At 30.6% G+C, this 13,203-nt stretch overlaps 1 protein-coding gene across 1 annotated transcript in view; it reads left to right on the plus strand.

The window, feature by feature from the left end:
- LOC105458897 (fez family zinc finger protein 2-like) overlaps nt 1-10,496 on the plus strand; it is a 37,512-nt gene extending 27,016 nt beyond the window's left edge. Inside the window, exon 2 of the mRNA XM_011704502.1 lies at nt 8,741-10,496. Within this exon, the coding sequence (XP_011702804.1) occupies nt 8,748-9,947 (1,200 nt within the window). The 5' untranslated portion in view covers nt 8,741-8,747 and the 3' untranslated portion in view covers nt 9,948-10,496. The remainder of the gene's footprint in view (nt 1-8,740) is intronic.
- The last annotated feature ends 2,707 nt before the right edge of the window (nt 10,497-13,203 follow it).

The following is a 13,203-nucleotide window of genomic DNA, read 5'->3' on the forward strand; positions in this document are numbered from 1 at the left end:
TAAGTAAGTAATGACAGTAATGAAATATGTCATATTTCTGAGCGTTCAATTTAATGATTAAAGATAAATTAAATTGACAGTATTTTTAAAACGGGGTCACAATATCATTAATAAAATCAAATAAGAAATGTTGTGGCGCACCTTGTTCTCTTATCGCTACTTAACGATGAAGAGTGATAGGCGTCTGAGTTCATGAGCAGATATACTAAGAGAAGCCCGCGGTGATTGATGCAGCTTGTACACGCAAAATCGCTATCCGCCTACTTTTACTCTCTTACTCCAAGATGTTCATACGAAGAATTCATTGATTTAAATCACAGCACCTACTGTGTTTGAGGCAAACTATTTTAATACAAAATATACATATGTATGTCATTACACAACTGTGAAAGCATTGTTAATTTATATTAAACTTTTTTGCAAAGTATATTAATAAAGTTGTGATGCCAGAGGTTCTCTAATTAAAATTATATTATAAATTATATGAAAAGATATTAATCATGTGCAATTCTTTTAAAATATAAAGAACATTTCAAATTCAACTTGCAAACATTTAAAATTGTTTTATTATTTACAATTATTTTATTTTTAACTAATTATTATTGCTTTTTTAAATAACAGTTGTAAATATTTCTTGATTTTAGACTGAATGATATTTATTACTTTAATTTTTAAATTTTTAAATAACGTAGAAAAAAGAAACATATGCCAATAAAAATATATCTTAATAATAAAAGTTTATAAAAAAGGAAGAGAGCAATTCTCAGACAACTCACTTGCAAATTAAAGGACAAACTAAAAAAGTATTATATTTTACAATAATAGAAATGGTGAAACGACATTCAGTTGAATGTAATCTTTTAATTGTTTCCTTGATTATGATAGAAAGTAAACAATCTTGAGAGAACAAATTCTCAATGATTGAAAGGAGTCACAGGATAGAGAAAAGTAATTACCAGATCGACAACGAGATGAGTAAATTTGCAAAGCCATTTCAAGTTTCTTCAAGTCCTTTCAACTTTCTTCAAGTTTGAAGCTATTCGTTCATCATCATTAATAGTTGATAGGAGATGATTGGATTCTTTGAATCGTTTGTAACCATATCGGTAAACTTTGTACATTTAGCGCCTGCGATTTAATCTCTACCTTTAGATAGATCGCTTGCGAAGGGGTTGCTGCATTATTGACTAAGCGGTTCTTAGTTTTGCATAGTCCATTCGTCTTTTGTATAAATTTATTAACATCTGCAAATTTCAAGATTAAATTTGTGTGTTGTTTAAATTATTTTAAAATTTTGAAATTAAAAAATGTATTTATTTATATATATATATATATGTATTTATTTATATATATACACGCGCGCGCGCGCGCGTGTGTGTGTGTGTGTGTGTACATATATATCTTAATTTTTTATTGTGTTTCTATTTAATTAGATTAATATTTTTATGGAGAGACAAAACTTTTACAAAAAAAAATACTATTAGCTCGTGAAAAACTTTTACTATTGAAAATAATATGAAATCGAATTCAATATATATTATTCGTTCCAGTAATTTACTAATTCAATAGATTTTTCCACAAGAAAAGTACTTATTTTACAATTAAATATAATGAATAGTGGAACATTATTATTGAAGTGATGTATAAAATGGTAAGCTATACACGTACACGCGCGCGCAAACACACGCACATTCAACATATATGTATATGTTTTAAATATATCTACATCCGTCTGCGAATGTGTGCACACGTATATAAATGTCCAATATTACGTACACTTTATGTATGAAATATTGAATCTTTTTATCCTGATTATGCATACCTACATGGAATATTCATATAAATATTATAAATATGTATAAAAATATAGCTGTTAACTGCAATGGAATATTGTTACATCTGTATTTATATTTTTAGCATTATTTTGATATTATATTTCGTTCTTGTTTCAATTCTCTAGTTGTTACTGGAATTTTTGTTTATATATTATGCTTCTTTACATTTTAACGCAGTCAAGCTTCGATAACTCGAATCTCTACAACTCGAAAACCTCTATAAGACGAAAATTTTGTTTATTCCCTTCCGCTCCACTGCGGTAAACCTCTGTTGAAATCGAAATAAAACTTATCTTAACTCAAATTATTTGTCAGATATTTAAATGTATTATTTTACCTCTGCAACTCGAATTTAGTCAGATCTCTACAAGTTCACCGAAGTTCACTCTCTATAAGTCGAACTTCTATTGTCGCTGCCTCTATAATTCAAAGTTGTAGCTATATGTGTAACTGTGAGTACATTTATTATATGTATGCAATAAATAATTCACTGTCAAATATTGAATTTTTTCCTTTAAAAGCCATTATAATCGGAAAATTATAAATTGTCGTACAACGCCTCTGTAAGTCGAATTTTCATATGTCGACCCTCTTTTACTCGAATTTCGATAAGTCGAAAATTTTAAGTATAATTCGAAAAGTTTAGCTCTTCCCTTGAGATTCGAATTATCAAGGTTTGACTGTATTTGTAATTTTTCAAAAAGAGTACATGTTTAACAAAATTCGATTCTTTATTGTTTCAAAGTGCAATCTCGTGAAGAGAATTATTATGTATATGTAAGAGAAAGTATACCAAGCTTCGAAAGGAGCAAATAGCCGCATTGATGATCGCATAGGATATATCGTCGATTGGGTCGAGTGGCATTAAGAAAACAAAATGGTCTCTGGCTGTGTCGGCCATGCTTTGGTTGGGATTGATTTAAATTGGTAGAATTACCGGGTGCCACGGGTCTCGATAACGGGGAACGATACTGATTGCCACGGCCGCTCGTTAAGTACTGTAACAATACTGACCCCCACCACGATACAGTTTGCCACCCCTCGCTTCTTGCAACCTCGCGCGACCGATGATAGCTTCCACCAATCTGTTCTCGTTCACCCCCTCCATGGCATCGGCAACGATTTATTCTGTCTCTGTCTCTGCTAAAGTGAAGCGAGAAGAGGTTGGCGGGAAAGGGAGATGAATTGACGCGATACCGAAGAGAAGGATGAAAATATAGGTTCAGGTAGCGTGCGAGAAGAAACTACGGAAAGAGAAAGAGCGCGAAGGAAGAGGTAGGAGATAGAAGAATAGAGATGGTGGGAGAAGTGTGAGAATGGGAAGAAGAATGCATGAAACAGAATGAAGATAGTAGAGGGAGAAGCGTGTGAATGTAAAGAGTGTGAGAAGAGAATCGAGGATAGTGTTGGTGATGAGTAACAAAAAAGGCGGCGAGCGCGAAAGAAAGATAGATGAGAAGAAAGAATGACAGTGCATGAGAGAAGGAAAAATACTATGAAATGGGAGATACGGGTGAGAAAGACTAACTGAAGGAGAAAAAGTAAGAGGTAGAAGGTGCAAAATGAATAAAAATATTATAAATAAAGTTAAAGAAAAATAAATAAATAATATATATAGAAGACACGTAAGAGTGATAAATATAGAAAAAAAGCACGTTAAAGAAAGAAATGACAAGAAGTAACATAAAAGAAAGGATGAAAGAATGAAGAAGCGTAAAAAATTAAGATACAAGAGATAAAGAGAATGAGAGGGACAAAAGATAAAGGAAAGGAATCAATCAACAATAATGAAAGTAAGGATACAATAGAGAAATAAAGAAATGTTTGAAAAAAGAAATAAGGAAGAGAACAGGGATAGGGGGACAAAGAAAGAGAGAGGGAGAGAGAGAAAAAAAAGAGAAATGTATAATATACATATTTTACAGATAAGCGAGAGAAATTAAATACAGAACCGTCAACACCGATCGGACTACATCTTGGTGCCATAATAATATTTTTATGTACATTCTCAATATCAATTTATTATTCAAAAAGGTACATAAATATTTTATATGTATATATATATATATATACATATATATAAAGATATAAAATTGAATCACAAAATTTATTTAAGAAATGTAAAAATATTGATGCAAATTGCTGGCAAAATATGTACGTATACAGATCAAATCAATTACAAAAATTAAATGTAATTTGCAATAGTAATATCATATTTTGGTAATAATTAAAAATATAAACATAGTAGCGATATGAAAGAATAAGTGGGACGAAAGAAAGCGCGACATGACGATGTAAAGTGGCACAAGAAACGACGGCTGTCTCAAGCTTGCTTTAGATAGAGGAAACTTTCGTGGTACGTAATCGCGTTCTTTTGTCGGTGGTGCACTTTAGTCGACAGTTGCGTCCTTCCATGTGTTGGCAACGCGCCGCGCTGTCTGACAACGTTGTCGACACTTTTCTATAGGCCATAGAGGCGGGTTTCGAGGCGAGTTGCGTGACAAGGCCGTTTTCCCTATTAGACTCTCGCTTCTCACACCGGGTGCGGGTAGCTTTTCCTAGCAGGCCGTCTTGATTATTAGGGCTGCCCTCAATCGAGGGGTAATCCAGAGGTACCCGACGATAGGCGGAGCTTGCGAAAACCTATTGCGCTGTGTTCTATCCAGTAACAGAGTTTCCAATAAATCTCTTCTTTTATCCTTGCTCTTTTGAGCTTTTTTAAAAGACTTTTAGCACAGCATAAAGTAAAGAGAAAATTATGACATATTTTTGTAAAACGTGCTATAAGAGAAAAGTTTATTTACAATTTAAATAAATTGTTGGTTTTATAACAATAAATCATGATTTAAATGTTTTTTTTGTTTAACATATAGGATAATATCATAATACTACTTATTGTTAGATGTCCCATGTAGCGCGCTCGTATGTTTCCTAATCATTATATAGTCATTGTTTAGCTTGTATGGAAAAGGGAACGGCAGACGTTTATGTCTTAAAGTTGCAAGTATTGTATTTTACTCTATAAGTATTTTATTCTACACGAATATTAGTGTATTTTATTGGTAGGTCAAAAATTTGGATCTGACAATAATTCTTATTGAACTATCAAAATAAATTTTGTTGGAAACTCAAAAATGATAAACATTAATATAAAACATTTTGATATTCTACAAATTAATTTGACTTTCCAATAAAATTATTTTGATGGTCCAAGAATTATTTTTAGATCTGTACCCAGCAAAATTTTTCAACCTTCCAGCAAAATCATTCTTTCCATAAAGTGCACGATCACGCTACCCTGTGTATACTTTTAATATATAAAAAGAATTTTTTTAAGTATTTTTGATCTAAAAAATAAAAGGTATGACAAGCTTAAGATTTGACAATTTTCTAGTTAATACACAGTTCCAAAAATGTCATTTCTGTACCTATGTACAGTGTGATTGAGAATTATAGTCTCGTATTATTCTTGAAAAAATATAGGTATTTCTAACTAAATTTTGAGACGACTTTTCTTCTTGCAAAACTTTTGTCCAAAGCTTAATGTTTTAATTATAAAAGAGGAAATAACTTATTATGAATTACAAGAAGTAGACAAGGGTGCATCTCACTGTTCAGCGCGCATGCGTTTATGTGGGAAACGCTTTTTACGAATAGCTGGTGACGGTGAGATGCCCATATTTTTTGCAACTAATCTGTAATAAGCTATTTCCTTTTATAATTAAAAAAATAAACTTTAAACAAAGTTTCGCAAAAGGAAAGCAAAGTCTCAAAATTTAGAAATACCTGTATCTTTTCAAGGTTATAAGGCTATTTTTTACCACATTGTACACAGCTACAGAAATGACATTTTTAAAACTGTGTATTAACTAAAATTGTAAAGACTTAAGCTTATTTAGCCTTTTATTTTTCAAGAATTTAGTCAGAAATACGTTTTTTCGGTTTTAAGGTCCTGAATCATTTTGTATATAATCTATTTTGCTTTTTAACGATATGTACATGTACAAATTTCCTATATTTGTTATGACACGGGTTCCATTATATTTTTCATTATTGATTATATACCTAGTATATTTTCTGCGCAACTATTTATTGAGATTTAACATAAAGATTTAATAACAAAAAAGCTGACTATTTCGGGGTTCCGGCACAGATAATTGTAGAGTAATACTTTTTTAAAATAGTAAAATCGAAATTAAAACTGCGGAATGCAACGATTATTGTCTAATAATTTAGAATTCACTCAAAATGATAAGAATAATTAAAATTAAATATCAAATATATTTAACATTTTCGGCATTATACACACTAATTTTATTATCAAGAAGTACAGATATTGACGTTTCTTGTATAATAATTCTGAGTTCAGTTAAATAATTCGAGTATTTCCGCAAATGATTTTTATTCATCCGTGTGATCTTTTAGTTATCTGCTACCAGCATTTTAGTGATTGCTTATTTATGACGCGATGATATATCTAGATATTTTTTAGCATAAAAAAACTTTCTTTAGGAAAGTAATTAAAAATATTATTATATATAAAATTAATGTTTTGATAAAAATATTTAATAAAAGCTTTGAGAAAGATTTTACAAAAATAACCATTTAATTATTTCTATAAATAAAAATAAATAATTATACGTAGAATAATATCAAAATTCTTTTCAATATTATTCTGTAATTATCTAATATCGAAATATCAAAAAAATTTCCGATATATTTAATGTTACTTATTATTCTAGAAAAAAATTGTATCTGTATGAATACACATTTATTTTTCTTAATAAAAACAAAATATTAAAATTTGCTTAATGCCGTCTCTGACTCTGACTATGGAAGCTTATTTCAGACAGACTGATCCTATCGTAAATCTTGAATCCGACGACTGCTGCACGATCCAGCCGCGAGTATTTTATGGAATCGCCAACGAAGTCCCATCCAATTCCAGCCGTCATTCCAAGTCCAAACATAACGCCATTCCGCGGAGCAAACATTTCTACTTTTCAACGTGCAAATCTTCCGCAATACCTTCGAGGAAGCTTGCATTTCTACTGTGCTGACCATTTCGCGTTTCATTCAGTTCCGTTTCTCATTCCCTCTACCCGCGTTACATATGCTTAATTGCTAGTTTAGACATACAACTGTCATGCGTATATACTATATTTAAATTGTGTATACACTTTTATATTGTAAAATATTCTAAAAATATTGTAAATTAATTATCTTATTAAATTAGTTTTATTTTATGGGTAGATATTTAAAAATACATTAACTATGTTACAAATAGATTAAATTATATAAATAGCGCTTTGCCAAAATAAGACCGAATACATATAAAAGATAAAACAATAATAATTATACATAATGGTTTATAAAAATACTTTCTTAAAACATCGTAGACATGATAAATTAATTTTTTTAATTGATTGGGTTTATTAAGAAAATAGTGCTTATACATGCGTATGTAGATTCCATTGATGTGTACTAAAATACTAAATGGATAGTACTGTAAAAAAAGTTATACGTAGTTACGTAATAATAACGACCTTGAAGTCATTAAATTGATTAATATGGTTTAGATATTCCCTTTTGAATTATTAGTAACCTCCCCTCTCCCCTCCTCTTTGGAGCACATTGTATATACTGTTACAATGAAGATATTGAAGACATATCTTTATTTCAAATTATATTTTAGCATTTTGTCATAAAACAAAATTGTAAATAAAAGAAATTTATTTCTTTATATAATTTTTAATTTTGTAAATGTAATATTATGGTATAAAATATAGTATAAATTTAAGGCTTCTGTTTATTTAATTACTACTATTTTAAATTGTGATGTCTGAAGAAAAAAAATATACAATAAAATTCTTGCAAAATACATACATTCAAATAAAATTATTCAATAAAGCAACATTTGCAATTGATAGAATAGTTTTATAAAATCTACCGAAAACTATCTTTTGATTTTGGGATGAAATCATATTTATTCCTATATATTATTATGGTTATAAAACCTTTAGATTATTGTTGAGGATCATAAGCTTAATAATATATGTCAAGGTCAAAAGCTGATTGGCGAGATGTTCATTATGGTAAATATTTATTATTAATTTGAGAGACAGTTGTCGCATAGCTGTGAACACAGCTAATTTTGTTTTTTATTATTTAATTGCATAATTTATTTCAGATATATGATTATTCATCAAATAACGAAATAAAAAGAGAGTTTTCGATATATTTTACAAGTTGGTTCGATCGATTGTAAGTACAGTTTTATTAAAACATATTTTTATTTTGATACATTTTCCAAGAATTTTTATTGTGTATTTTTTTGTTTCTGACGTAATCATCTAAGATAGTGATAAGTGAACAGGAGCCTTAAATTTGAAGAAATTATTTAGCCTAATTAATCCTAATAAATTAGAAGATTTTTGAATAAATGTATCATCATATATTTCATTAGATTTAAAGATTTTTATTGATTGATGGAAAAAATAACATATAAATAAAGAAAAATTATTGAGAATTTAATTAAATAAAACAAAATATATTTTTTATTTTTTTTTATTATCACATTTTTTGCAGCTATTATTGTGTTTATATGACAAAATATTACATATTTTTATTAATATTGTATTTTATATATATATATATGTATTTATATTTATTTATATCAACCTTAATCCAGAAAATTCTAAAATTTTGAACAAAAAAGTAATTTTCTTACGCAAAAGACACAAAATTTTTGATAGAAATCAATCTGGACGGTCTTATATATATATTATTATTAAGTATTATTATAGTATAGGGAAATTCTCTCGAATGCTACGCAAACTATTCTTTATTATAAAAATCCTGATATTTTGAAAAACACCGTTTGATAAATAATATTTCTATTACAGGTCTACCATGCAACCGTTTGCAACAGGTAGTGCAATGGCGACCGAGACACCAACAAGTCTGTCACCTGAGAGGGTAACTTCCCCGACGCCTTGTCGAAATCTTACCTTTTCAATCGCTAAGATTATGGAACCAGACAAACGATTGACCGAGCAGAATGCTAATCCGGTGCCTCCACCACCGCCAGCAGTACCAGCGACGACGACGACAACGATTCTTCAACAACTGCCAAACATCTCTCCATCATACTCGGCGCATTTGAAGTCAGCGTTCGAGAAGTACGTACCGACCTTGAGGCATCAAGATCTTCTCCAGCATTATCCCGTATTGTCTAAATACTATCCACTGTACTATCCGAATCCCTTACTAAGGGCCTTCCCAGGCCCTCCCGCTTCGACCCCATCGGTCACGCAGAGTTCGCCACCTCCCACGACCATTCAGGAGGCTCCCTCGAGACTGAATATAACTAGCATATCGCCGGAAAATCAGCGTGGCAAGAAGAGTCCGGCGCCGCGCAGTGAACTCGGTACCGCGAACAAGCAAAAGACTTTCACTTGCCCAGAATGCGGCAAGGTGTTCAATGCGCATTATAATCTGACTAGACACATGCCGGTTCATACAGGCGCCCGGCCGTTTGTCTGCAAGATTTGTGGCAAGGGTTTCCGTCAGGCGAGTACCCTTTGCCGACACAAGATCATCCACACCGCTGAAAAGCCGCACAAGTGCGTGACGTGCGGCAAGGCCTTCAATCGTAGTTCTACCCTCAATACCCACACGCGCATACATGCCAATTTCAAGCCGTTTGTCTGCGAGTTCTGCGGCAAGGGCTTCCATCAGAAAGGTAACTACAAGAACCACAAGCTCACGCATAGCGGCGAGAAAGCGTACAAGTGCAACATTTGCAACAAAGCGTTTCATCAGATTTACAATCTGACCTTCCATATGCATACGCACAACGACAAGAAGCCGTTCTCCTGCAAGATCTGCGGCAAGGGCTTTTGCAGAAACTTTGACCTCAAGAAACACATGCGGAAGCTGCATGACGCGGGTTCGCCAGTGCTTAACGGATTGGATGCCTCGGGCCAGAATCACAATCAACAATCGGGCTATTCATCAGTGTACCACGGTCCAGAACATTCTATTGTCAGTCCATTTATACTTCCCCCACCTGGATCCACCAGTTATCACTCTCTGAGTAAGATGTTGTGACAAAGCGAGAATATACACTATCCCAGAAAAACTCAATATCCGCTCATTCTTGGCTCACCTTGCTACTCAACTGACATGAGTCAGTTGGCGCAAACTTCTAAATGAAGGGTAAAGAAGGCGCCACAGATTCGTTCGATTTATTCTTACTTGGAACGAATATTTCTCATTTAGTCACAAAAATGAGCCGAAAGATATATTTCTGATGTATCTTGTTGAAAATGTATAGAATCTCAAAAAAGTAAATTTACGGATAAGATTTTTAAATGTGACAGGTGTTTTAATACAACAAGAAACAATATTAATATTTTATAATTTGTTCGATAAATTTTCGACAACTCTGCTCATCCTTAAAATGATTAAAATTGAATTGAAACAAAGTTAACGAACTGACTCAAATAAATTTGTCATTCTATCTTCTTATTTTCTCTTGCACGTCGAGAATGTGTCTTACTTATATATCTACTTACTTATATGTCGAGAAAAAAGTATTTCTAATTTTCTATTTTTATAATGTAATCGCGATAAAGTTGTTTAAAAGTTATTCTTTCAAATTTTTCAAAACTTCTTATAACAAAAAATTGATTTTTCATATTTTCGTAATATCTCACTGTTAAAAAAATTTTTAATATTCACATTACATTTTTTCATCAGTTTATAGTATGCTGTAAATAGAAATATAATTGTCAAACTTTCGACTGGATTGCTGCAAGTGTTGTAACATTCTGGACGATACTTATGGTCAACATGTAATTTTGGAATATTCACAAAGCACATTGGATATTATAAATAATTCACAGCGTGAAATCAACCATATCACGAAGATAAATCAATAGGACACAGAGATGCCCTATTAGTCTCTTCACGAATTGGGAAGGGTTTTAATGATCGATTATGAGCGTTAATGGTTGCATCAATGGATTCCTGCGGGCTAATGTAAATATTTGTAAATATTTGTATGTGCAAAGCAAATACGTTACACGTAACGGTGGACGGGAACGAGAGTTATTAGCAAAGTGATCTGTAATTAGGGTCGTTTCAACACAGAGACCTGATAGAGAGTCATGGAAATACGATAAAATCGTCCAAAAGGCTTATCAAAAATTCGTCCAGATTTCACGAAATATTTACCTTCGAGTTCCATTATGTATTAATTGTTCTATTGCAGAAATAAAAATTTGGAATAAATACAGGGTAATTAGTCCTATTCTACCTTCTGGATCTTGAAAACGGTTTTTTTAATATTAAAAAAACACTGAAATACGGATTCGATTATTTTGACAGGCTACTTTTTTATTTTTTTATTTTTTAAATTTCTTAATCACTCTTCAGAGACCGGCATGCAACTCAAAAATTTTTAATAAAAAAGGAAATCGAGTTGATTTCTTGTTTTAAAGGTCTTATTTTAAAGTTAAAAGAAAAATTTTCGCGCAAGTCGCAAATTGTTAATGACGCTCCTTTTAAAAGTTACAAGAGTTCAAAAATAGCCTTTGTATTTTAATTTTTTGCTCTAAGGATTAGGAAAGTTATAGAAAATCTAACTTAATATTGCTTTTATTGTGTATTATAATTACAACAGATCTTTTAGATTTTTATTATAATAAGCATTTTTTTGCTTTTTTTATATTAAAGAACTTTAAGGTTTCAAAAGGTTTAATAATAAAATCCAAAAAATGCTCTTAATACTACTTTATAGTAATACACAATACGGTACAATTTTGCCATAAAGTTCATTGTCCTATAATTTTCCTAAGTAAAAAATGCAGATACAAAGACTTTGTGAACATTGAAATTTTTGATGAATATTTTTTAACTTTTAATAAGAGCGTACGATAACGATCTGCGTGAAAAATTTTTTTTTACTAAACTTTTAAAATAGGATACAATTAAATCTTATTTTTCATTAAAAATTGTTGAGTTATCTCTTAGCCCCTGCTTACCTATAAAGAAATTAAGAAACATTTGTTTCTATAAAAAAGTAGCCCTTTGAAATAATCAAAGCCATTGACGTGGTTTTCTGATACCTAAAATTGCTTCAGGGAATACAGATTTTGTAATTACCCTGTATATGCATTTGTAAGAAATGAATGTCAAAAATTTCATATTTATTATATTAAGTTGTAAAATAATTACATTAATATACTTTTTTATTCATTATATTCAATTCATCATTTTATTCAAAACAGTTGAAAAAATGTTTTGTGACTAACATTCTAGATATTTTGCTATTTTTTAAATATAATTTATTTTTTTAGCATTTATCCATTTATCAATTTCCGTAATGAAAATATTGTCTAACATAATGCAATAACTTTAGTAATGCTGACTACGTGTCAAAACTCAGATAAGTCCATTTATCTTATTTTAAAGTTATCGACAAAAATTACATATTCTTGTAATTATTTTTATTTTATCAACATTACATATCAAAGATTTTTATTTTCTTCTAAGATAGATCGATGTATAATTGAACACGAAGGGAAGAGATTTCAAAATAGATTTTTATATCATTACAAATAAATTACGAATAAAGAGTTAACGGAGCGATATGGAGCGATCTTATACGTTAACAGTATATCTATCTACTTTGAAGCAAATGTATAAATCGGTGTGATAGTAGCTTTAAGTAAATTATAGGTAGCAAATGAAATGTTGGTCATTATTATTACTATTGTAATTATTATTATAGCTAAATTATGATCACTGTGGCTAATGCGACTACGATCATTAAAAGCTTTGCAATAGAATCAAGAATGTTTACAAAGATTATTATTATTATTATTATTATTATTGTAACTCGTGTAACTATTTATGCATTTTTATTTACATCTTGTAACTGTGGAAAGGCAGCCTAAAGACTATTTTCTATTGTGCATAAAATAAATTTCGAGATGCCGCGTTACAAAGCAACATGATTAAAACAAGATTAATTTGCTTTATCACATGTTAAAAATTTATTTTAACAAAATGAGTAACAAACTTTTTGTCTGTATATGTATCTTACGAGTTAGATAAGCGGCAAGTATTTGCGGTGAAATTAATCAAACGTAACTAAAAATGAAAAGTTATGTATGTAGATAATTGGTAGAGTAGATGAAAATGCATATGTATGTGTCCTTGTTGTAAATATGAGTCAATCCGATGCAATAAATTCATCGATACCAGTGAAATACTCTTTGCTCCTCTCAGTCTTTGCTCCTTCTCAAATCTTTCCTAGTTAATCAGATTTATAATATGTTAATTTAGCATGTGCTAATTA

This window comes from Wasmannia auropunctata, unplaced genomic scaffold, assembly GCF_000956235.1.
Source record: "Wasmannia auropunctata unplaced genomic scaffold, wasmannia.A_1.0 LD334253.1, whole genome shotgun sequence".
Lineage (NCBI taxonomy): Eukaryota > Metazoa > Arthropoda > Insecta > Hymenoptera > Formicidae > Wasmannia > Wasmannia auropunctata.